This window comes from Buteo buteo, chromosome 8 (genome assembly GCF_964188355.1).
Source record: "Buteo buteo chromosome 8, bButBut1.hap1.1, whole genome shotgun sequence".
NCBI classification, from domain to species: Eukaryota; Metazoa; Chordata; class Aves; order Accipitriformes; family Accipitridae; genus Buteo; species Buteo buteo.
This window is the reverse complement of record NC_134178.1, coordinates 43669345-43696087: the sequence shown is the minus strand read 5'-3', so window position 1 is coordinate 43696087 and position 26743 is coordinate 43669345. Positions and strand designations below refer to the sequence as shown.

The 26743-nt window shown below is 48.7% G+C and overlaps 1 protein-coding gene across 3 annotated transcripts in view; it reads right to left on the bottom strand.

Moving 5' to 3' along the window:
• Positions 1 to 1605: 1605 nt before the first annotated feature.
• VANGL1 (VANGL planar cell polarity protein 1) overlaps positions 1606 to 26743 on the bottom strand; it is a 49558-nt gene continuing 24420 nt past the window's right edge. For 2 of the 3 annotated variants that reach the window (XM_075034381.1, XM_075034380.1), the window contains exons 5-8: positions 17873 to 18006; positions 14382 to 14514; positions 12121 to 12355; positions 4510 to 10877 (exon numbers count right to left, since the gene is read on the bottom strand). In XM_075034381.1, the coding sequence (XP_074890482.1) occupies positions 10617 to 10877; positions 12121 to 12355; positions 14382 to 14514; positions 17873 to 18006 (763 nt within the window). In that variant the 3' untranslated portion in view covers positions 4510 to 10616. Of the gene's footprint in view, positions 1693 to 4305; positions 4370 to 4509; positions 10878 to 12120; positions 12356 to 14381; positions 14515 to 17872; positions 18007 to 26743 lie in introns of those variants that run through there. The other variant, XR_012651372.1, reaches the window with a different exon arrangement.

Below are 26743 nucleotides of genomic sequence, written 5' to 3'. Positions count from 1 at the left end.
AGCTGTTTCGCCAGCCTGGGCACTGAGGAAATACCAGGATTTTTTTTCTGGGAGGTGGGCATCTTTTCCCATTGTCCCCAAATCCAGATGAGGAACCATCACCCTGCGACCAAGCCTCAACTGCTGCCACTGCAGGAAGAGATCGGTAACCCCCAGTACCACCAGTAATCGTGCCGCTACACCACCTGAGCAGAAGACAATAAGCCTCGAGGGTTAAACGAACTGAGTTGCTGGAGGGGTTATCCCATACTTCAACAGCAACCAGAAAGGCAACGACCCACTCAAGATGACCGGTAGTTGCCCTGACTGAGCCTTCCTTCGGTCGTGGGTGGCAAATGACTTAAATAGCCATGGGCGACCTCATCCTCCGCTTCTGGATTTGGAGGAAACCCAGCTTGAATCAGGTCCCTCCCTCAGTAACGCAGGTAAAAATAAAATGATGTTTGACCAGAGAGCAGCCCTGAAATTTGTCTGGTGTTAGATTTTTTGCTTTAAAATTCAATCCAACATGTCAAAGCCCTGCTCCTGTTAGTGACAAAGAAAGAGGCTATTGAATGACAAAAGTAACTAAATGTTTGAAGAACATTTTAGTCCCCGCAAAATGAAATAGCTGAAGGAATTTGCACAGCTTCCCACAGACTAGTTACTGAATTACTAAACCAGTTTCTCCCAACCACTTACAAAGCAAAATTATAATCAACTGTAGGATCTGGTATTATGAGTACTCAAGAATGAGCTTTTACAAAATAGAAGCTAAAAGGTTTGCAGATCTGTTTCACATCTGTGGCCCAGATATAATCAGCTCCTTCTCATTGCCTCTTTTAAAGCATGCCCACAGCATCTGACTCGTGCTGAAGAGAGGTCCAAAAAGCTAAAAAGTTCTGAGTGTCTCTTAAAACTTCCAGAGAGGCTGAATCAAATGTGTTTTATTAAGAACTCCCTTCTCTCCATGCATCCACTTTTCATTCATGCTACCTTTTCAAGTAGGAAGGAAGGAAAAAAAAAACCCCAAGAAAAAAAAAAAACAACCAAGACTGTAGATGTCTAAGCATTTGGAAGCCTGATTTTTGCCTTTGGAAGAGACTTAAAATGTTTCAATTTACAGAGTAGCTTCCTGCCTAGAGCAATTTGTGGTGTCTGTTTTTAAAATCTTTGTACCTTCATGTTTCTAAGGATGCTGGAGGGAAAAACCACACCCTATTCTCCAAGGTCTCTTCCACTGACTTCACGTTGCCTCCTCCTTGTCTTACTGTCTCTCTCGAGGTTTTGCTGCTTCCTCCGTATTTTGATACACAAGCAAGGTGGACGCAGTGAGCTATCCCAAATGCACATCCACAAGGTAAAAGATACCTCCCTTCTGCCTCTTTTAAATTGTATTTAGTGCTGCCCACGCAGAGCCCCAAACCTGATTGTTCCCTTTGTCTTGGCCGTGGCCCCACCAGCAAACAACCGCAGGCAGGACCCACGGATTTTGGGAGGCTGGCAAGCAGCGGTACCGCTGCGTGAGGGCTCTTGGTGTCCTCAGGTTCTTTGCATTAGCTGAGCTGGAACCAGAGCAAGCCTCAGGTCATGTAGAGAAGTGCCCATCTTCACTCCATTCAGCTCCCCGGATTTTGGAGGAAGGGAAGATCGGCTCAGGGTTTTGGAGCAGGCTGGCAGTCTTGCAGTGGGCCTCCACCTGATCACAGACCACTATATAAGTGGTGGCCAGGGAAAAAAAAAAAAGAAAAACAAAACACAATGCACAACCTTTTCCAAGTTCATTATGGAGAGGCACAGGGAGATGGGGAGAAAGAGGAAAACAGCTTTCTTCCCTCTTGAGGTACTCTCCATTTTTCTAGCAACACATCAGCATAAACCAGCACACGTGCTCACAGCAGGGCTGTAAAACTTGTTACAGCATTTCAAAGCAACTCGGGTAACCTGGTTCAGAGATAGCGATTTATGCATATGCAACCACCCCGCTACACTGTCCCTCCCTCCATCTGCAGACCTGTTAACGCTCGGCGCTCTCTCTTCTCTCAGCACCTCCCGACCCAGCAGCGCATGGATGCGCACATGAAAAGGGAACGGACACCCCTGCCCCAGTGGATTATCTGTCAGTGCCGGAAAGGTCTGTAACCTAAACCCACCACCTTCCCAGTCCAACATAAACTCGGGAGCGGTGCTGAAAGACAAATCAAAGCCCTCTGCTTGGCCAACTCCCAACACACCTTCCCTTCCCGCACGCTGTTAGGAGACACCGTGTCCTGCTGAGAGATGCCCTTCCCCTCTCGCCCACCCCACCGGCCCCGAGCCCCAGGGTCCCCTGAAACCCTCAAGTTCAATCCCTCCCTGTACCTCCCAGGAGTTCAGCTCCGGGGCTGAGACAGCAGAACCAGTACACAGCCCCGGCAGAAGCTGTTTTGGGGTTTGAAGCCCTGCCCAACTCCACAGCCAGATGTTTCATTGAACTATTAATTTAGCTAACAATATTATACAGTGGAGCGTTCCTACTGCTTCACACAAAGCTCTGGAGGCAGTTTCCTAAGGTGACAAACCCCTTTCTTAACCCATTTGTGATACTCTGACTGCACGCAGCCCCTTTACCCCATACCTCCCCACTGAATTCCCCAAAGCTGATGTTCCCTGACCGTCCGTAACTGCGTGGCCTGGTCCCATCACCTACTGGGCTCCATCGACCTTCTCGGTTATTAAGCCACACTTCAGCCACCAAATACTCTACCCAGTGGTCGCTGCTGTGCTGTCTCAGGGTAACCACAGCCTTATGCCCTTACGGTCAAGAAGGACACTGCAGGAGGGGCATCTCCTTCTCAAGTGACCCTTGTCTGGTGTGTCCTTCAGGCAGAAGGTGCTTGCCTCTAGTTCAGTACACTGGCTCCCTCCAAGCACTGTTTGCCAGTGACAGCCTCCATCCCCCTTTTCTTAGAGGTTTGGGTCGGTAATACTTAACCCAACGTTGCACCTGAGGCTTCGCCACACCTCAAAGACCCTCGCAACTCCAGTGAAGGACTTGACCAAACCAGAACAGCACCCTCAGCTCTAATTTCTGCTGAGCTACGCACCACAGCCCCTTATGATTCAGATCGCTAAGCTCTGGGTGAAGGCCAAGGGAACTAGTCCCTCTAGCAAAGCCTGTTCCTTCCATCAGCCTCCACAGCCCACAGCAGGAGAGAAAGTGCCACGAACGGCAGCAATCGGGTGTCGATTCGCTATCAGCACTAAGCCACAAATGAAAACAGAGCGTGCTGAACTTGTATGTAAAGACACAACTCTCAAGGCTAAGAGCCCAGGACGAGGCTGACAAGCCCATTATCTTGTTTGTGCCAAATTCCTGCTTCTTGCACCTTCCCGCGACACACCTGCGGCCGGCTCCCACAGAGCCTTTCCCTACACAGCTCCGGTCCGGCAAAGTCAGGCCTTCCTCTGAGGGGCAGGATGGGACCAGCAACGGCTGCGCACCCATCACGGGCCCTGCAGGGCAGTAGCAGCGTTGTTTCCTTTCCCTGCCCATCTCCAGGAGCGGCGCTGCGAACAGCCCAGAGCTGGGCACTGCCAAAGCACCGGCAGGATGAGGGGGACAGATCAAAAGCCGAGAGATCAAGGGAGGGCAGGAGGCAGGACCGAGCACACCGCCATCCCACCCTTCCTGCTTCCTCCTGGGCCCCCGTTCAGTTCTCTCCAGCCTAAATAAATCCATCTCCTCCCAAGCAGAGAATTCACCATTTGGCTGTTTCTCTCCACCAGCGTTTATACGCGTGCTGCTGCTTATCTCCACAACTGCTGCGCTCTGTTTTTCACTGCACAGCAGCATCCTGTGGATTTTTCCAGCAGTCGAAGCCACCGAGGAGATCCGCTGGGCAGGGCAAAGCTGCCAGGCCAGGTACTCCCCATTAAAGGGGGCTTTCCTGAAAAGCAGGTACCAAAGACTGTCTAGGGAAGAAGGCTGCTCCCACGTTTCCTCGGTCTTTCCGAGCTCTTGGTATGCCGGTGATGGAAACTGGAGGTGGGGAAAGCCGCACCCAGGGGTGCTGTTGAGGCGAGATCCCCGCGCATTGTTTGAGCGGAGCACAAGCTCACATCCACACAAACAAGGAGCACTGGCTTTTCTGCCTCTCGCCACTCCTCCTCCCCACCAGGTCCAAATAAGGAATTCGGCAATGAATCCTGCGCTTCATAATTTGTGTGCAAACTATGAGAAGACAGGAGGCAGAAAAACCTGTTCCCGCTCCAGTCGTGCCACCCCCCCAGCTGCATTTGCTCCCCCATCATTTGAGATTTCAGGTGTTCAAAGCAGTCACCTACCAGTCTTTCTTCAGGAGTGATAAATGAGTTTGCATTTCACTGTGGCAGGGCAGATCAGAAAGGTCTAGAACGACAAAAAGACAGCCTCAAAAAGGTTAAACCACATGTTTGCAGGGCCCCTCCCAGCCACAGCTAAGGAATGCTTGAAGGCCAGAAAAGCTTTTTTTTTTTTTTGTCTGAAAGGATAAGAGGAAGGAGTGGGACAATCAAATCTGGTTTCAGTTTATTTCCAGAATTTTACTGTACAAAATATGCAAAGTGTAAAACGGTTTTATGTTTCAGTTTAAAAACAACAAAACCCCATCCAGCTATAACTTAAGAGAACCCAGCTTGGAACAGAACAATTTACTAGGCTAGACCCACAGTGCATTAATGTCACAGACACCAGGAATTTGCTTACTTAAGTTCACGATTAGAAAAAGAACAGAAAGACCATGTACCATTGCAGCTAAAGTCACATGTGCAAAGAGAAAACAAACAACAAAAAAAAAAAAAAAAGGAGAGAGAAATGCTGGTTAGTGTCTATTAATTAGAAAACCTTGGCAAAACCCATCTTACTATACACAGTTTGTGTAGAAAAAGAGTATTACACAGTGATCAAAAGAGGGCGAGGGAAGGGCATTTGCTCCCACCCCCTTCCCCAAGACACAATAATGCTGAATCAAAGAAACAGGCACAGAAGAGTGTAAGATTCCTTCACAGTTACGTCTGTGCAGGTAGCGAGCCACAGCATCCCCCCGTGCACGCAGGAGATACCCCCAAGCATCGTTAGCGCTGGTGAGAGGTGCCCGGGAAGCAGCCGGAGGGAAGGATTCCCTCTCTGGGCAGAGCACACATAGGGCAGGGCTGGCTGCCTGCTGCCCGCACGGCTTCGGTATGTTATGGGGATTAAAAAAAAAAAATAATGCAGTCTCTTGGAGGGATGCAGAGGGGCGGATAACACCAGCTGTACCACTGGTGTGGCGGGGACCCAGCTCAGGAGTATTCCAAAGTGATCCGCACCGGTCACGGAGCGGCTGTCGGAAACGGCAACTTTTGGTCATCATCTATCAGAGGCAGCAGCCTGAATGCAGGAGGATGTGTATTCCTGTAGGAGACTTCATGGCCCAAAGCCATCTCTTAGGTGAACAGAAATTTGGGGTTTGGAGAGCAGGGGGTTACTTTTTTAAAAAAAACAAACAAAAAACACCCAAACAGCTCAAACCCAAGAGCACTTCCTTCTTAACACAGTTTAAACACTGAACCACCAAGCCTGGCTTGAGGCTTTAGACATGTATAATGCACACACCTATAAGGGAAAAAGCACATAGACACGCACAAGCTGAATGAGAAAACTGACATCTCCTGAACAGCGCTCATAGACCAGGGCAGAACCGAGCGCAACTGAACAGCAGAGTCTGGGACCAGACTACAGCATTTTTGCAAAAGACTGCAAGACTTTTGTCTTACCTTTGAAAAGGGCAGATTTACAAGTTTTGGTAAGCAAGATGAAACTGGCTTGAATAGGTTTCCACGTTTAGCACAGTATGGATCTTTTCAGTTTCTTCAGCAGCAAGCGCTGGAAATGAGCACATCTCAAACAAGACTTTTAAAAGCTGCTTATGCAGGGCCAGCTTCAGAAACTGCTTCGCTGCAGCTTCTGGCATACTTGGCAACAGCAGATTCCCGAGGCTTTGCATGGAGATCCCCATCCCAAAGGAAAAGGTTAAGAGGCTCCGCGAGGGTTGGGATTTGTTCAGATCTCCCCCAAACTTGCGCCTTATCGCGAGCTGCCCCCGAGCTCCAAACTGCAGCCCCAGCACCTCCCATCCCAGCGGATACTTGTTCCGCCTCACTAGGGAACTTCGGGGAAAAAAACACAGGGAGGAGGGGATGGAGCTGGAGTGACTGAAGTTGCTGGCAGGGAAACTTTTAGAGGCAGAAGTCAGAGGAATAGCTGACAGAGGCTGAAATCAGATCTGTCTTTCTTTCCAATATCCCCCTTCAGGGTGAATTGCTCTTGAAGGCACCCAAGACAACCCCAGAAGCAGGAGCTGGCCTTGCTCTGCGAGCACGCTGCATCACACCACCTTCTCACGCACGGTGCATCCCTCCCCAGCCACCCTGCTGCCTACGGGGGGTGTGGGTGGCAACATCTCCCCTCCACAGGGTGCAAACTGGTAGTTGCACGCTATGGAGGAGAGTGCTGGAATGCTTACACTTCTGAGAGCGCTGCCAGCTCTGCTCCCGTGAGTAGGAAAGGAGTCTGAGACCTGGGGCAGCCCCACAGGACCTACACGCGGATGGGTGCAGCCAAGCAGCAATGAGAGGCTAACAGATAGGTTAGCAACCTTTGCCCAGGCCTAGTGACAGGACTGGCAAGATATTAAAGGTCTAATATTGGCCCCTACGCTCCTAGAAGCTGCAAGAAATGCAAACCTTTCACTCTTTAGCCATAAAAGAGAAAGCCAGCCTTCGTGGAAACCCACAGCCATTTTCATCTGCTCCGGAACAGCTGAAAGTCTTAGCTGCATCTGGTTTTGGAAGATCTCAGCATGGCTTTGGATTTAGGCTGTAACAAATCTGAGAACAAAAAACCAAAGCCTTTAAAGTATCCAAGCAGCATACTTGAGAGTCGCAGGAAAAAAGCCAACATGGAAGAGAGGAGTGGGGCAACACCACTCCTGGCTAGGCAACACGGCACCCTATCAAATGGTTCAGCCTTTAGTGAAGGATGTCCAGTGCAAGGATCTCCTCTGAGGGGGGCATTGTCCACTTCACCACCAACAGGGTTGTCTTATAAACCACTTGAATTCTAAAAAAAGACCCCCAATTCACAGCCAGGTACAAGGATCCAGGCTGGGAGAAAGGAAGGAGAATATGTGCAAGGAGACAGTGCAGGGTAGGAGAGGGATTCAGAGGAAAACAGCCTGCACTTGGCTGGCAAACCCTACAAGCCTTATTTACGCTCAACTCTTGGCAAGCTCTGCAGAACTAAGGACTGCAGGATTTGGATCAGAGCTTCGTTCCCTGTGACTCAATTCTTACTCATTAGCTGGCTATAAACAGAGTTAAACAAACCAGTCTGCTCTCTCCACTCAGTATTTTTATAAAGAGTCTGAATTCCTATAGATGCCACAGATCTATCTGTGGATCTCAAAGCACTTGACGACAAGTTGAGTTTAGCCTCACAACACCCCAGTGAGGTAGGTATGACAGTGGTCCCCTGATTTTGCACAGAGAGGGGAAGCAAGAGAGACCCTGAAAAATAAAATGTCATAAAAAAACAAACACAGGGAATACTCAGGAGTCCCAATTCCCCTTTTAGTCTGTCCTCACCCTTAAGCAGGTTGCGCTTCTAAAGAGACTGGGAGGCCAAGTCCTCTCCTTCAGATTTCATCAGGCAAAGCATTCACGCTGCTGACACACAGAAGAGCATTTAATGCAGGAGTTGGCCCCTGTTGACAGTGTCCTTTTCGGCGGCAGGCAGAAAAGGCAGCGCTGAACCACAGCACACAGATGAGGAGGCAGACCCAGAGTGAACACACGCCGCTTCCGTCTGGTTCTCCATGTGTTCAAGGATTTAACGCAATTAAGACATGAGTTTCCTGAGCAGATACTGTCAGACAAGCCCTTCATGGGGGAGGGAAAAGGAAAGGGAAAGGAAATCCTGGGAAAGTAAGAAAGTTTTACAGAGGTGCCTGTGACAAGGTGCTCTCACGCATACGGCACACCCAAGCCCCCGGCAAGGTGGTTCTTGTTCTGGCTTCACAGAAATGAGCCAATTCAGCCGTAGGCAGTAGCCTCCACACAGGCATAAGTGCTCCACAGTCTCCCAAGCTACTCCCAGTCTCTCCCACCTTGCTGGTTATGCGCATCATAAAAGCCAGATACACACACTTTTAGGAGAGCCAAGTGTGAGATATTATATGCTCCCCCTCCTTTTTTTTAAAATTTAAAAAAAAAAAAAAAAAGGAATAAAACAATCTTTTTTTTTTTTCCAAAATAAAACACTGCAAAGGCCACAGTCAATAACGGAGTCCCCATACAGACTACCAGAAAGCCTGACCTAGAAAGAAACCCAAACACTAAGTTTAGAGAAGGGAGAGCTCTACCTACTTCCTATCCTTTAAGGGACGTGGGCCTGATACCGTCATGTACCACACCATCTAGTTTCTTCACAACTACATCTGGCACATTACATGGAGAAGGTAGGATCCAGGTGACTACCGTGCACTTGTAAGAAAGGTGCGGGACACGGCAAGTGTCACTTGGATGGGGAATCACCACTTTGGACCCTCGCTCACCGAGATGCTCCCTTGACCCCAAGAGGACTATCCGCAGGTGCTGTTGGACATGCAGCTCCATTGCTGCTGAAGCTGGAAGAAGCTGGACCCCTGTCCCCAGCACACCCGCTTAAGGTGGCTGCTCCCTCCCACCAGCTTCTGGTGGGCACCGGCCAGCCCACACCAGCCATGCCACGCAGGACTAACAAGAGCCCCAATCTTAGCCAGCCCACCTTGTGCTGGTGGGAGCGTGGAGGCAACCTCACAAGCTGCTGGAGGAGCCCAGGGAAGGCCAAGGGGACAGGAGGGGCTGTCACAGCCCCCCTCGGAAGACAACGCACCTGGTAATGAAAGGCACTGGCTTACGTACCTCGCTGAATTGGGGCCCTCTGTGTTAAGACATCGGTATGGAGAGCAGGTCAGATCCCGCCTGATAGAGCTATTTGCATGGTAAAAGACCGGGCAGAATGAATCGAGCATTTGCATTCACACATGCAAATCCACTGCCACAGAGCTGGGGGTGTCTCGGAGGGACCTGACAGAAGGCAGGTCACTGCCAGCCTTGGAGCTGGCTCCGGAGTCACGCGATGCCCTGTGCCAGCAATCAGACTTCAGACATCGCTTTAGGCTCATCGTTAAAAGCAAACCTGCCAAAACCCCATAAAACTCAGGTGACACTGAAGTTGCACGTGAAAGCTGCACTGATGGGCAAAGGCAGCCTTACAAACAAAACTGCAACTCTCAGGAGCAGATCCCAGCACAGAGAGGAAGCTCCTGCAGTACAGAAAGGCAGGCAGGTTTTCAACATTCGGACATAGTTTGGTATTTCTTAGCTATAGCTGAAGGCGTACGGTGGGGAAGGACACACTGCAGTGTTTCCAGAGCACAGCAGTTCTCCAAAGCAAGGGCACATGGCAGAGGTCGGCCCTTCCCCGGCTCCTCTCCTCAAGGAGGGAAGTGCTTTTTCCCATCTTTCCTCCAGACACACTTGAAGCTGGCTAGAGAGGGAGAGGCATATTCCTGCCTGCACCCCCCTTCCCCTCAAAGACGCTGTCAGACAAGGGAGGGTCTGTGATTTATCTGAGGAGCCAGCTACTTACCTACCCTCTCCCAGTGCAAATACACAGCCCTTGCAGGTGCGAAAGGAAGCGGTGGTAAGGCAGACCCCGAGGGGACCGTGGCTGGAGAAACCCATTCGGAAAGCCAGACAGAAGAGGACAGAAATGGGGAGCCGTGGGAGTGCCCGACCAAGATGCAGGCAAGCAGGACAGAGGGAAGCAGGTGAGAGATAAACGGGATCTGTGTCACACAGAACAGTTTCACTAACTAGCACTGGTTTAAAAAAAAAAAAATAAAAAAATTAAATTTTAACAGCTGCAAGATGGGCTGATCCATTTCAAGACAAGCAACTTCACAGAGACACAGAGAGTAAAACCATCCCACTATGCTCACACAGGTCCAGCACCGACAGAAGAGGGCATATGGAGAGGAGGAAAAGAATAAAAGTCTTCAGTCTCCAGATTAGGTGGCTCACAGAAGCGGCCCTCTCACACCCACCCTTTGATACCCTCTCCTCTCCGAGCGAACAGGGACTGCCACACCCCCGTGGAAGCAGATTTCTATAGCGGAGAGGTGAGGAACGCACTCTCAGAAACAGCTACAGGTAGTGAAAGCAGAGATGCAAAAGCGCAGGCGCACACACAGCGTAAGGCAGCGCTCCAACAAAAATACCAACGTTGCAATCGTGCGGAGAAAGAGTGAGCGTGAGATTTACAGTATGCTGGGGAGGGGGGAGGAAAAAAAAAAAAAAAATCTGTTCTGTCTCCAAGGCTGAGCTAACCGAGCCAAGTCACCCTGTCGCCTCTTAAGATATTTCTTTCTAGATAAGATATCTCAACTCCCCCCTCCCCTTTCCAAATAAAGTGCAGATGGTCAAATATTACTGGTCCATCATCTGCCAGTTTCAGTCAGCATTGGGGAAATTAAACCCAAAAGCACAATATTGAAAAAAAAAAAAATCCCCAAACAACCCACCCTCAAAATCCCTTAGACTGAAGTCTCAGACTGTAAGCGGAGGACAAATTTATGCGATTTAGGGTCTATAAACTCTTCTGAGAGTTTGATGAAGGGGATTTTCTTCACATTAACAACAAGGCTGAAGTCCAAGCACTTGAGGACAAACACAATGCCGTCTTGTAACCCACTTGTGACCGCTTCCTCACTGACAAGAGTCCACTGCTTGGAGAACCAGCGATCCCTGTCGTACTGGAGGGTTGGGCCTGGGTTGAGGTAACGCTCCAGGAATGCCTGCCGAGAGAGGGACACGCGTTAGTACCGGCCCCACAGCTCGCTCTGAGTTGATGCTCTCTTCCCATCCACAGATACAGCTCTGCGAGCATGGGCTTGCCACGCTGCAAATTGTTTCAGCTTCCGTACCTCAGGAGACATCGTCTCCCCAGTCCCTCCCAGTTTTTCAGACCCCAGGAGCACAACCACCAGGAGATCCTCTTTCAGTCCATCCCACCAAGCTTGCAAAGCTATAGCCTTGACTTCTGCTGTCAGCACTTCAGTAGAGGTCATTTCTCCCCTACCAGCCCCATAACACATCCCAAAACCGCAGTCCCAGACAGGCACGTGGACTAGCTGGCCCTCCCTTCTCCAGGCCAAGCTAAGGTGGAAAGCAGAGGTTTCCATGTTTGCAGCCTGACTGAGGCTGCAAAACTGAAAGCAGAACAGGGAATGCCGTTTGACAGTGCTTGTGTTTGAAAGTCTCCTTTGCAATCTTAATGGCAGCAGAACTCGCCCTTGCATACCTGGACGAGGTCCCAGGTGGATCCCAGTGAGGGGATACTAAGCCCCATCTCTTGACAGCATTTCTGCTCCTAGTGTAGTAAGTCTGGGGTAAAGGCCCAGGAGTAAATTCTCGCATTTCTAACCCTTCTCTAGGATTGTGGGGTATTCTAGAGGGGAAGGTGGAGAGTTGGAGAGGGATTGTGTGACCCATTTCCCTCATCATTCAGTCCCTCTCTGTGTCTGCAAGTCAACAGTCACAGTCAGGGCGTGAAGCAGCAAACTGACATTTGACCAAGCAGTCCACGAATTAGAAACATTCAGACAGACAGGGATTTAGGCAGTAATTAGAAGCAGTCCAAAATGCAGCACTGCAGAGGGGACAAAAAACCCAAACCAAAACAAAAACGGTCCTTTGCAGGTTGCCACCTGCATCATGCTGCCATACCATGAGCCACCTGGGAGAATTCCCTGTGACTCAAGACCACCATCTCAAACACTTCTTTGGTACTCCTTTTGCTGAACTGGATATGAGAACAATTATCTCATAGGCACTTTCAGATAAACAGAGACCAAAGATGCTGTAGAGGAAACGTTACTTCCCTTTAAGACTCAGGCAACCTACAATGCACTGATATCACAGGCAGCAACTATGAAAACCACCACTCACCTCTCTTAACAATTTTGTGTTCTGCGTGCACACGCAGACGTGCCATCCCTTTCTCCCTCCTTCTCGCAACAACATTAGAGAAAGCGTTACCTTTGGTGTCATGTTATTGGTGATGCAGAAGGACAAGTGTTGCAAGATGCTCTCCATGCTGTGGTACTGTTGCTGGCGGGTAGTGCGAAGGTACTTCTGCAGAGCTCTTGCCATGGACGGAAAGATTGCCTGGGCTGCTTCTCGGGGGTCCATCATCTCTCCTGGAGCTTTCTGTTGTTCCTCTGCCTGGAGGCGTTTGATGTGAGTGAAAGCCTCCTCTACTGCAACCACAAGCCTGCAGAAGGAAAATCAGGACAACAAGAGTCATAACAAGAGAAGTAGGATGGGTCTGTGGTTAAGGCAGAGCCTGGGAGTCAGGATTTACAAGCTCCTATTCCCATCTCTGCCACTGAGTCACTGCCTGCCATCAGGCAATCTACATAAAATCTTCTCTACTGACAGTCTGAGGGGTAGATAGCAGCTTTTCTTTCCTTGCCCGAGCCATCCAGCAACTGAGGATCATAAACCAGGATTAAGACTTTAAAAGCCTGAGTGTCGTACTTAGTTCTGCCAACACAGCATAAACATCAGCTACATGACTCAAACGAGACACAGCTGTCCTTGTGTTCAATGCATGTCTTTTAAAACAACGGTTCCAGCATACAGTACTGCAGTGTGAAGCGTAAGGACAGGCAAGCAGTCAGGAAGAGGCCGGCTATAAAAGAGCACGACCCAGGACACAGACTGTTCCAAGACTATCTGTGCTCTCAAGCTGCAGTCTGCTCCAATTTACACCAACCAGGCACAGAACTTGTGCTGCCGAATGATTGCTCTGCACCCCTCCGCTGAACAGTGACGGGACTCCCATCTTCGCTGCAGCTAAAGACATCCTCTGCAAAGCATTCCTGTGTTGGCACAGGTGAGTAAACACCAAGACCACACCATAAAAAGGCAAACAGATGCCATACGGCACTTGCAAGTTAACCCAGTACTAAGTAACACGTGAGGAGCCACGCTGCAGTTAGTGAGGAAAAAGCAAGGATAATGAAAGAGTCACCCAACAAAACTCTTTTGCCCCTCCAGACAGGACTTGTTTCACACTAGATTCCCACTCGCCAACTACTGTCCACGCTGCCCTCAATATCCAAAGCATCTTAAAGCCAGGAGAAGCTGCCTCACAAGAGGCAGAGGTATAGCATACCACATTCAGACTATATACAAGGAACAGCATGAGAAGCCCTGACCCCTGCCCATTTTGTTTAATTTGACTTGGGGGAGGTGGGGGGTAGAAATCAGTTTCTAATCTCCTCGTGTCTTTTTGTTGCAGCTCTAACCTTCCTCCTTTGAAACATCTGGCCTGATCTTCTAGTGACTGATTGTTTTCCTCTGACTAAGCAGCTGTTCTAACCAAACTCAGCAAGCAAGGGAGATGTGCCTGAGTTAGGATGCTACACTGCACGGAAAGAAAAGTTTAAGCTTCTGTTGCTCCGAGGCTGGAAGAGAGCCCAAAAGACAGTGGCTATAGAGCACAGGTCAGACTGAAGCAGGCTAGGTGGGGGACACCATGCCAGCACTTTCCCAATGAAATATAAACTGCCAAAAGAAAACACAAAACAAGCCAGCTCCTTCCAGTTACAGCACAGTCCTTCTAAACACAGCTCAGTTCAGGGGTGCCTGTCCGCAAGCAACTTGCCTCAAACTGTTAGGTATGTTAACTACAAACTGTAATTAGGCTCCAGAGCAAATAGAGACACTATCTCGGGTCACCTCAACAAAGCATCAACTCTGCAGCCTAAGTGTGACTGGCAGAAAACATACCTATGTTGCAAAATAAAACGTAACCGCTTCTGGTCACGTCTTTGTTCCCCAACTCACTGAAAGACTGCCCCTTTCAGTAGTCTGCAAACACAAATATTCTTGCCCATGAACAGGCAACACCGAGTGCTCCACCGATGCTGTCCCTGGATTACTTGAGCTAAGACGACAAGCCTGAGCATGGGGGAAAATAATGGGATTTCCTACAGCAAGTAACTACAGATTTGTCAAGCACTGGACTGTTCCTTAATCCATGACATTGCATTAGCTTATCTGCATAATATACATGAGCTCTGCTTTACGCATGTTCTTCAGATAATTCCAGTTGCAAGCTGTCACCATCCCTTATACATCTGGGTTTCACATGCTGCTTTGATGTGACAGATTTACAACCAAGCCCCAGCCCTTAATCACAGGTCCCCCCTCCTGCCAGGCTTGGCAAGCCCCACGTGACTGAGCGCACAGCACCGAGGAGCAGCATGGCACCCAGGAAGGGACAGCTTTACCTTGCACGGCGTTTTTTCACTCGACGCTCGTGGTCAGCCTCTTCGTAGTAGAGCTCGTTGTGACTGGAGTCCCTGCGACGGGCTGCAGCTGCAATCATGGCACGAGACTGCCCCGACGCGTTGTTCCCTGGGCCTTCAGGAGGTGAGGACGAGCAACAAGGAGACAAGAAAGGCAGCGTTACTGCCACAGGACTGGGGCTGGGACAGACCAGCACCCCACAGCATCTGTCACAAGTGCTCTGTGGCTCCAGCCTTCCCAGCCAAACCTATAAATCCTTCCCCAGTTCTCAGGAGCTCTGGTAGAAACCCTGCTAAGTATAACAGGCTGAGAGGGGGCTTTGGCACACAGACGAGGGAAGTTAGTTGGGATGAAGGATCTCACGCAACATACACAAAGGCAGAGGTGAGGTGCACATGCCAAGGATGCAACTTACCACCCATTATATATGTTTTCAGTTTGAAGGCAAGGGCAGCTGGAACACACCGCGTTTCAGCAACAAGACAGTGTGAGAGCACAAGAAGTGAGGAGTTGGAAAGAGGAGAAAGACAAACACAAGAACATCATGAGACATGGAGATGAATGAACAAAAGCCAAGCTCCAGACAGTTACACACGGGGAGGAAAAACAGGATGCAGAGGCAGCAGGGTCACCTTTAGACAAGGCATAGAGTTTTCCACAAGCATAGATGCTGTCCAAGCAGCAGTCCTGCAAATAGGGTAGGCTGGGGTCTGAATGTGCAGCAGCTTCTCATGGCACTCTGAGCAGCACCTGCCATTACAGTTTCTGTTGCTTTTAACAGATCCTACACAGCTACAGGAACAGGGAAGCTGCAATCTGCTCTGTAACGCACGGTCAAGTGACAGAGCTGTCTACTACAAGACCTTAACTAGTGACCTTAAAATACAGTAGTAGGTTCTGCAGCTCCCCGATGAAGCTCACAGCTCTGGCTGTTTGGGCAGAGAGAGGAAAAAATGTTGCCCCAGAGGAGTCTACCAACCCTTCTACCTAGATAGAAGATAGAGGTGGGTCTACCCAGAGGGAAATAAGAGAAGTCTAGGACTGCCTCCAAACCACCAAGAGCTGCTTTTCTGACTAACTGCTCTGAAAATGCACACTCTCAACTGGCAGTGGTTAAGGCCAATCAATTGCACAGACATGCTTAACATTGTTCTCATGCAAGGGCAACTTCTATAATTTTTTCCTAAAAAGCACAAACCAGGTACCAAGCAGAAGCCTGAAGCGCAGCAGTGGGAAGGACAAGCGTTCACACAGCTTCTTAAGCATCTAAACACTTCAGATTTTGTTTGACAGCCGTAAAATGGAGGATGTGACTCGAGGGAGACACCATCTCCCAGATTTGGGTTAGAACTATAATTCGCCTCATTGACTATGCCTGGCGACGAAAATCCTGGTTTTGAAGGTGAGCCTCCCCACTCTGTATAAAAGAGAGATTACAGCAAGATGTTTTTCCTTCCTGGCTACTCCGGTATCAAATACAAAAGCTGCCAACAAATTAGGCTGCCTTAATAGCATTACTGTCTTTTCACATGGAGGGTGTAAGAGACTGTCAGGATGCCAAGATAAGCTGCAGCCAGAACTACACTCTGCTTTATAAAATGAACGGGAATCTTCTTAAGGACATGCCTCTAAGCCTGAGATTTCCATGTCCGCAAAGGCAGCAGCATTGCACAAGGAACAGCCCAGGCAACCAGTACTGCCCCAGAAAGGAAGGCAGAAGTTTTCAGCTCCCAGCAGGCTCATGAGCTTGACACTTGGAAAGGCCTGCCAGCCACATCTGGAGCTTGCTTCTGGTTCCTTTTCTTCCAACAAAGTTTTGTGAGCTAGCACCTCCTACGCTACTAACGCTACCAGACCAGCAGTTTCTCCTCCAAGCTTGGGAGTCCCAACATCCCAGCAGGTGCTGCAGGAACAGAGACCCTGCCACCTCCTGAAGAGTTGCTGCAGCGCTGGAGAAGACAAGCCAGCTAGCAACTAGAATGGCATGGTTGTGTTTGAATGGCGTGCGGACACCTGTAGGATTGGGAAGCCCTCACTTTCCACACACCAGGCCTCACTGAGCAGCTGGAATGAAAGATTTCACCTCTAGAAAAGTGCAGAGCAAATCTGTTTGCTTCCCCTCTCTAACTCAACTCGTTCTCTCCCACCTCAGTGCTTCTTCACTCCAGATAGCAGGGGACACACAATGGGCAAGCCTGCCCCTCTCCCTCCCCCCTGCCTCCCCCTTTCCCTTTCCTCTTTCAGGATGGGGACATCCCACTGTAAGGATCTAAACCTCCAATTAATTCTACAGACTCAGGAGTGCTGCATCAGGTTTGGGAAAGCATTTAGAATAAGGTCTTTGAAACTTCTGAAGTCATGAAAAATTAAAAAAAAAAAAAAAAAAACCCACACCCATAAGGCACTGAAACTTTGTTGAAAGCAAACAACCATGCCTCATGTTTTTCCATGTGACAGATATTCTTCATATTTCAGTCTCCACACCCTGCATGCAGAGCCACCTTGCCCAGCTAAGTCCCTTCGGTCCCTTCTCCCTTCCAGCTCTCAAAGCCTTCCAATACTAATGCATTCACAGGCACAATGTGCCTTACCACATCTTGTCACAGGACTTCAGCCATCCTTCACCATAAAAGCTTCCCCACACAACTTCAGCTCTTCCATCAAAGGAATGTGCACTTTTGTAAAGGCTCTGATGGCTGGGCACACCCTGCTTATCAAGCCTAGCTTTCACTGACAGGGTTTAAGAGTGTCAAATGATTAAGTCCAGTTTTCACCACTTTGAGTGTCTACAGGGATCCACCCATCCACCCTCCCACAGGCCTCTTTAAAGCCCAAAAGTTTGAAACAGGTCTGTAGAATGGCAAAGCTTAAGGGGGATAGTTACGGGTCTCTGAATTTCCAGGAACTGCTTAGCATCACGATGACTTGGGAGCATGGCCACGCATAAGCCAGGCATAGCTCATTTAGTGCTAAGGCTGCAGGCTGGCGAGCGTTGCTTTCACTGGCAACTGCTGCTTACGCAGTTGCTTCTTCCCACATTGATATCAACCTCCTTCACTTCCCTGAAGGCTGCCTGCGGAAGCAGCACAATAAACGACCGGGGAACTCATTTAGGTTAAAAATTGTGTTTATTGTACTATCACAACCAAGGAGATGACCCAAGGGTGACAAAAAGCAGAGGCTGCCTAAAACAAGCAGTGGTGCCGAAAAGTGCTTGTCAAGCCCCGTAATAATTAAACCTGACACAAAACTTGGCCATTTCACCTGGCAAAGACAAAAGTCTTATTGTGGGCTAAACACATCTGTAAAGTCATCTGGAACCGGCAAACTCAGCACTGTTAGGAAGATTTCCAGCAAGAGACAAGGATTTGGCAAAGCAAAAAGGTGAGAATGTGTGCATAACAAAGCATAAAGCCAGCCCAGCCCTTCCCCATCCCACCCAGTCTCTGAGACTACATTTTACCTCACCTACCATCAACATTGTAGACTTTCAGGCCAGCCATGTGCTTGGCTGCACGGGATTTGGAGGCTGTTAACAAGGCTGGGTTGTAGACTGTGAAATCTTTGTAGTAATTTTCCAGAACCACCAGTGCAGCTCGCTGGATGCTAGGGAAAAAAGAAAAAAAAAAAAAGACAAAACCCCCCAAAATGCAACAAGTTCTTTTGTTTCCTTAAAATAATAATAAAAAAAAAGAATAGCCACATTATTTGGAACAGGGCTGTCACGCCCACAGAATTGTGGAATACGCAGAATATTAATTACTCTCTCCAGGACCTGAAATTTCATTTGGGACGCAAGATAAACGTCTCTGCCGTCACCTCAATAGGAGAATGACAGGAAATCCCTAAACGAGGACAGCACATAAACTGAAGCACTAGGCTGCCTACACTATGGGAAAACACAGAACAAGAGCTCAGCCCGCCTCGGCGCTAGGGTAGCTGTGGGGACCCTGCCCTGGCTGAGGATCAGAGCACCACGCTGGTTTTGCTGCAGCTGGTCAGCCTAGATGGAGGGACCCGCTCAGGATGGATGCTTTTCCCTTTGAGTCATTTCCAGCCGCACCTCACAGCTCCTCAGATCTCCTCCATCCAAACACTGACAAGAGCCCAATCTCTTCAAGCTTTCACAGCAAGATAAGATCGCTGCCTGAGGAGTATGGCTGCCGGAGAAGGGATTACCTCAGTATCGCTTGTTAAATCCCAGACGAGGGACAGAATAAGGAGCAGTGACACTCCCTCCATCCCTTTGAAGGGATGCCTCTACCTACAACGATGACACATGGGAGCAAAACAGCACACGCGCCAGCAGCAGGGAAGGCTCAACCCAGAGGTATCTTCCTTTGCAATCATTTCGACAACAGAGAGAGAGATGTCTTTAGGCACTGCTACCAACAAATAGGACAGCATTTCAAAACAAGCCAGAGCTACGGTGTTTAAAAATGCCAACACGCTTGCGGGATCTAGGACGTAGCTCTCTCCACGTTGCTCTGGCTGCACGCCGCAGCGTGGAGTCCGGCTGGCAGTAATATTCTCAGCAAATCACCAAGATCACGGATTCAGCCAGCTGGAGTTTGCCAAGAACCCACACTTAATTTCATTTTGAACCCACAAAAATTATAAGGGAACTGCCAACACATTTGTTGCCAGTTAATTGTAAAGTTCACACTTACCAACAAAGCCTCTCCTAAGGAAAGCAACCAAGTATTCTCACACATGTTACAACACAGGAAGAAAACATTACAAGGATGGTACGTGGGAAAAAAAGACATCAACAAATTAAGACCTAAATTCAATTCTCAGCACTACCACTGATTCAACGCGCGCTCCCGAAGGAGCAATTTAAATTTTCCTGTGCCTTGTGCTATATTAAACTTCGGCATCACATCCCAGTAATTTAAACACACACACCCCCTCTGCCATCCTCATTCTCCAGCTGCCCCCCTCCCACTGATCAGTGAATAAAGTGTAGATGCCAGCCCATTCACGAGATTCTGAGACAGAACAAACCCAGACTTGTTCACCATGTACCTTCATCAGTCAGATTTATGGTACAGTGCCATATATTTCATTAGCTGTATACCTTTAAGATGAAGAATTTAGGTTTTGAAGCAAATTCCATCTTTAGGACCATTTGGCAGGGTCTTTTGCATCCAGCTAGAGCATCTTAAAGAAACTTTACCTTTCAGGTGCTGGTCCTTCATATTTCCTCGTATCAGGTTTGCTAAAAGCAACTCCATTTAAGCATTCAGCTACCGATATGTAATCAAAAGCCACTGTTTAATCAAGGAAATATTTTTCCTTTAATGAAGCAGTACAGACTGACCCACTGCCACACACACGTAGGCACTGACACAGAACAAGTGAAAGCCGGTTTATTTCTCCCTGCCAGACTTCTGATTTCTACTGTGAATTTGCTGCAGCTTAAAAACAAAATTTCATAAAAGAAATCATGCAGCAGCAGCACATATTCCCCCTTCTGATTGCATTCAAACATGACTGAGTTTTTCCACGTCCGCTTCCCAGGAAGGTAAAACTCCATAGAGTTTCATCTCAAAATGCAGTGTTTGGAAAACTAGGACCAACTAAAAACAAGAAGATAAAAACGAACAGAGTTATACTCTGCTAATACACTGCACTCATCTCAGACAGCGTTGGGACTTCCATCCCAGCAGTGGGAAATGTTTGGGAGGTGCCCCATTGACCAACTAGTTCTATTAGAACAAAACATAGTGCATCACAGGACAGAATAAATTGTTTTAATACATACACATTTTCCCTGGACCCCACAGAGAATGTTATCATCAGGATGCCAGCCTTCCCCACCCACTACCCCTTCCATCCCCTCACTAAACCTACCCCACCAATTCATTGGCACACGCACCCAAAATCCAAACACAATGAAGCTCTTATATTGCAATAAACAACCATTATTGCCCTGAAAATTAAAGCCCAGCTATTTTTTGCTGATGCAAATCTAGTACAGGCTCAGTCCCACATATGAGATACCCCAATCACAGAGGGTCTGCTCTTTAGGGAGAGAATTGTAATAAACATCAGTTTCCTAAATTTCTACCAGCCCATTTCTGTCTCCCATGTAGTCCATCCTAAGTGTTGCAAGTTAGGAAGACAGCTGTATTGCGACTCTTCAAATTGTCTTTTAAAGAAAAAAAAAAAAATTAAAGAGAAGATGCTGCAGACAAGAAAATTAGAAGGGTCACAATAATTAGCAAGAGCAAGGAGAAGGCTGCTGAATCAGAGCCTTCTGGGCCGTGTTGCTCAACCTCTTCACCCACATCAAGGGGAAGCCTCACCCTGCAAAGTGCAGGACAGCCCTGCCCCATGCGGGAGCTGCAAAGCAACAAGAACCACCACTCCCCCCCAACAAGACACCGATGTCCCAAACGTGGCAGAAAGGGACCCAACACACTTGTGCAACACAACGTGCAAGGAGGAGGGTAACCTCAAGCAAATAAGCATCCAGAGGATGCCCTGAGGAGCGAGTAGGAGCAAAGCAAAATGCTAAGGAAGCCTGCTGTCTGTCTCCCGACAGAAATTCAGGTTTTTTGGGACTTTCCACTGCAGGGCAGACCCTCCGCTGCCTTGCGATCAAGGTGAAGTGGCTGCAGCAAGCCTCCTCTCCACCCACACGCCAGCTCCGAGGGGAATGGAAACTGGCAGCCTTCCCAGAGCCCGCGTTCGGAGGCTGTTTCCTTGCAGCAGGGTCTCAGGAGGAGTTCAGTACCATGTCGGTCACTGCATTCATTCACCCCACACTTCAGCTAACTGAGGCTTTCCTTGCGTTTACGATTTTAGAAGAATGGGGAGGGGCAGGAAGAAAACGAACAGAAAGTTTCAATGCTTAATTGCCTGTTTGGAGAAGGTCAGAGTGAGCATCCTCCTCGTGTCCTACGAAGAGGATCTGGCAGCCCAATATATTTCAGGGATTGTAACAAACTACCAGAATACAGAAAAGCATATCAGGACACGAAAAGTATTTTCATGCAACAGTTCAGACTCAAAACCTATGACATGAGAAAAAGCCTCTTGCACAGGCCAGTGGCCTACTGGAAACCCAGTTTTCCTTGTAGGCAATAGCAGTAGGGGTCTACATTTCGTTGCTTTGCATTTTGTGTAGTTGGAGGGTTGCTTTTTTTTTTTTTTTTTTTTTTTAAATTATTATTACTACCCTGAAGAAGGCTGTGTCACAGCATGCTGCCAAGAGGGAAAGCAAACAACCAGACCCAACAGAAGCGCAGGGTACCTCAGTGGCATTTGGCAGCAGAGAAATGCAGAGACCTTTACAAACAGTAATGAATTAACTTTTACAGGGCATCCAAGGAAGTGGAGGAGGGGACTAAGTGACACAAAGGCAGCAACTATCGCCAATTTTTTTCTCTCAAAAGGTAAGTCAAGAGCAGTTTTGCCTGAATACTTGCTGCTACACGGAATTTTGATATCTGAGATCTTGCCATACTCTGTAGCTCAGAGGCCATTTTGACTTTGTATTTTCCTTCTGTGACACAGCTACACCAATACTGAAATTGGCTTTTTTAGAGGATTTCCAGGAAAACAAGCCAGTGCTATACTGAAGCAAAGCACAAGGAAAGAAGCCTGTTTATAATATCAAAATACTGGCTTTGGGCCATGCTCATTTCTAGAAAAAGCGTTTCGAGTCTTCTGAAGCAGTGGGGAAGGGTTAGTGAAAAAGAAAATAAGGAGAAGAAAAAAAAAAAGATTGAAGCTACACCTCTACACCCAAAGTTGCCATTGGACACACTACGGTCAAACCCAGCAGGCTGCAGCAGCTGTCATTCACATGGTTTTAGCAGTTTTGTGCTTTCCTGCTAAGCTAGAAATGTAGCCTGTCATGGCACTATATCAACCATCAGCTAGGTGCTGTTAATCATCGAAGGCAGGAGTGCCTCATGCTTTTGGAACATATACAGATATAAATACGCATCCAGAAAGAGCTGAGCTGTTTGCTGCCAGAGTACCCACTTCCTTACCTTGCTATGGATGCAAATCCTGCAGCATCAGAGTTTAAGGTGAGCCACACACTTAAAATCCACAGGGATAGTCAGAGAGGCCTGATCACTGCTGTGCTAATTGAGGGCTGAGGGCAAAGGAAGCTTGGGGTTATTTAATCAAATGGTTCCCAACACAGGCTCCTCTCCTCCAAACAACATTTTTTTTTTATGTTCTCCAAAACAGACACAGCATGAAAACAAGCCAAGGTCTCTGGGCACACAAAATACATGCCACAGCCAGTTGGGAAGCTTTGGCACCCCAGAGAGAAGTTGAGCAAGGATTGCACAAAGCAACCTTCCACACAGAGCCGGCTTTGCCTTCCCAGCAGTCGCCAGCCTACAACTGCAGCAAGCTTATCTACTGCAAAAGATGCTGAGGTCTCCTGGAACGCCGAGAGGCTCATCCACAGCACTTCTTACTCCCTAGCAGTGCTGTCAGCTCACACCGAACAGGCTCAGAAAACTTCTGCGCCTTCCCAGAAGCACCCTACAACCACATCTCCCTCCCAGAAAATCCCTTTCCTTCACATACTCTTTTGCTAGGCGCAGAGCTGGGGCTCAAGTTCCTGGTCCTTCACCACACTTGACTGCTCTTCCAAAGCAAAATCACCAGGACCGCAGCCTTGGAAATAAAACTGGAAATAGACAATTGAAATTAAAATGCGTCCCGCACCAACATCCCTGCTGAAATACAGAAGGTATTGCTACCATCCTCTACACAGACTTGCTACCCTGCTCTGCCTTCCATAGCTGGGGGGATGCCAGCGCAGGCTGCCCAGACAGATGCTCCCCGGGCAGCAGTGCCACCCCAGGGGCCGTCTCCTGCATCTGGCACAGCACGGGGGATTTGGTACTCGCCGTCCTTCCCAAGCAGCACTTTGGAGTAAGGCTCCCGAGAGGACTGAGGTTGTGCAGAAGCGCTTTGCAGCGCCGGCAGTAGCACCAATGCCTTAGCTACAGTTTTGTCCTCCCCAGTAAACAGAGCTGGAGTCAGATCTCAGCAGAGATGCCAAGACAAGGAACTCCTTCAGCAGCTGTGGCCAAACAAGCAGAGCAGAAAAATGCCTTTTGATCGTCGTAACTACAACAGCATTTCAGTTTGCTAGAGTCAAGAGAACAAGACCACAGCCCCTAGGAACAGGAAAACCACATTTTCTTGTCAGACAACCACAACTGAAGTCTCCGCTCGGCTAAGGCAGGCGAGCGCAATCCTCGCCCTCCCCGGAACAGGCACCGGGTGACTGGGATGCAGCAAGTTTGTTTTAGACACCCGACTTCTGGCATTTGGTCAGGCAGGGAAGAGAATTTGCAAGGTTAAGCCTTTATTGGGGAAGGGAAGGAAACCTCAGCACAGTAACAGGTTGTCACTGTGATGGCAGCATGGCTGCTGCCCCCATGGAAGTCAACATCCATCCATTAATGGTGTAATTTATATGGAGCCCAAACACGTACAGGGTTTGTCCCACAGTTTTGCAGCAACCAGTCCCCATCTGTTCTCTCCCCTCCCAGCCTTTAAAAAAAAAATAATAAAAGAACATGAATTTAAGCTTGTCCCCACCCATCCCCAACACTGGACATCTGAACAACTGTCACATGAATGTTCCAAGTTTAAGGAGAGTACCAGCCCGGTTTCCAGCCGCACATCTTCCCTTTTCTGCCCTGCATGGGCCAAGACACTGTGCTCTCCAACACACACAATCTACACCAAGTCTCATGTTTCCTAAGACAAAAAACCAGAATCAACACACCAGCTGAGCAATACAGTAGTTCACTGCTGATGCAGAAAGGATTTCAACTTACGGATTTTCTGAGAGAGGGAGAGTAGGATTCATTTTCAGGTTGGTTTTTTTGTGTGTTTTCCTCAACAGCAGCCTAGCCAAAACCCTCCAGTATGGAAGAAAAAGAAAATGACCCCTGCAAGTCTACTACTAATATTGCTGTTATGTTCAAATCTTTTTATTTGGAAGAGAAGCTGTGAGTATGGAAACGAGGGCTTTAAAATAGAGGATTTTACAGGAGGGTATGACCAAACTTGGAGGTTGGGGGGAGCAGAAATCCACTCCTTTATGTCATACAACCCAAACAAGCTACTTATTTAAGCCTCCCTGAAGAACCCTATAAAAGTATTCCCAGGCGAGTACTAAGAAGATGCTGCTACAGAAGTACGGAGTGCTAAGTTTTAGCAAGCAACTATAAAATCCCAGCAAACCCACAGGCATGCTCCCATTGCAATTCTCCTTCTGAGAAACTTTCCAGCCTGATACTTCAGGAAGTTAACTGGTCTTTAGGGTACCAGCATATGGGCTGAATGTTTTTCCCAGTCACATTTATTGGTAGAACTTCAAATTTCAATGAATGCTTTCCCAACAGCCACGCTGCCCTTGCTTCCACTTCCAACAGCTGAAGGTGGCAGCTCATGTAATTAGCTAGGACAAAAACCCAAGACACTAGTGGTGATATATAGCGAGAAGGAAGAGGAGGAGGAGGAGAGCACAATCCTCTCACTTGAAATGCGGTCCCAAAGATCCGGTAATATGATTTACCAGGAAAACACAGTCACTGTGTTGAGGTCAGATACTGTGACAGCACCACACTTCCCTTCCTCAGTAACACAGTGAACATCTCATTTCACAGTATACAGTGCCAAGGGAGGCAAAGATCATAGGGACACTTGTTACCCCCATCATATTCAACAGACAGAAAATGAAATAAGAAACAAGCTGCAAAAGCCTAACATGAGTTTTAGAAACGATGGAGGTCCCAGGGCACCAGAAGAGCTTCCTATGGGAGGCAGGGGGACTCTTCACAAGAAAGGAAAGACTTAAGCCCTTGCTGAGCCTAAGCTTCTTCCAGGTTCACCGTATGCAATTCTAGGATGCCTTATTGCAACGGGTCAGCCTAGGTAACCAGAAAGGCTGTCTTCCAGCCCCCTCACAGACTAGCCAAGGGGAGTTCGTTAGCATGTGGCAAAGATACATTGCACTGATTACCTCAGCCCATCCACTGGAAAGGGTATGTGAGCATACAACAAGAGCAGCTTCAGGGGCTGCATCTGAAAGAGCAGCTTGTGAAAGCCTGAGCGGGCGGCACAACCAACCTCTCCCCCAGAAGGCTGAAGAAGCCAGCTGCCAGGAGAGCAGGCTCCAAAGCAAACCACTCGCATCCTCCTGCGCCAAGACCGCCTCTCCAAGAGGAACAGTGTGTGCGGGTGGGTGTTTTCAAGCACTTACTCACCATGCAGATACCGAGCAGAACCACTAAATCTAAACGGTATAGCGCATGGATTAGCCGGTGGACAAGAGCAGCTTTCAGGCACTAACAGCTTGGGCTGGATTTCAACCAGTTCCTCGCACACCAATAACCACAAGCAGATGCCCCAACAGCTCTCAAACTAGAGGCATCCACTTCCCTTTGATCATATACAACACATTCAGACAGGCAAAGGCACTACCTCCTCATCAAGCAGAGAGCAAGCCCCTGCTACCAGCAACTCATTGCCCCAGGGGCTGCTGCGATGCAGAGAAGAAAGATGAGAGCAAAGGAGCTGCTGCCTGTGCCCAGCCATGTATCTGCCATGTCCTAGACACCCACAGCAAACCAAACCAACGCCTGGCCAGACATCCACCCCTCAAGCCCAGCCCAGCACCCTCAGGAGCCGGTAATAGTTGAATCGGATCTGGAGAGCAGGAGCTGCTGGATCCACGTGCTAGAGCCCAGAAATGGTTTTCCAAGCGCACTGCCAGCACACCAAGCAGCCTGCCTCCACGCCGCAATTTTGCAAAGTGGTGGGGCATCCTCAAGGGAGCTAGCGAGAATACTAACTTGCTTATTTAGGAGAGAAAAAAAAAAATCAACTACCATCTGCTCACAGTGAAGCAAAACCAAAGCTGTGAAAAGCTTCCTTTATCTGTTGAGCAAATTGGCAGGTTGGGAAGGAGGGCAGTGAGAGAAAGAGCACAAAGGGGACAACTTCAGTGAACATACGATGGGAGGAAGCTGCTGTCAAGCCGTCCCCACAAACCTGCACAGCACGGCAGATACAGGCACACCAGAGAGATGCAGGTGCTGACAAAGCAGGGGCAAGCCGGCTTCCCCGGGCACCTGGGGGTGTCGCACCCAGCTGCCACCAGCCCAAGCAGGCTCCGCTTGTCCGCACCCAACACGACACAGACCCGTGGCCAATTTGAGAGTGTCAGGGACACTGAAGTCTATCTTACAGATAACAACTTCCACAGCTGAGCAGACTATTGAGGCCAACCAGCCCTGTGGAAGGAGACCTGCATGGCTCAAGACAATAAATTAGAGTCTCACAGCTG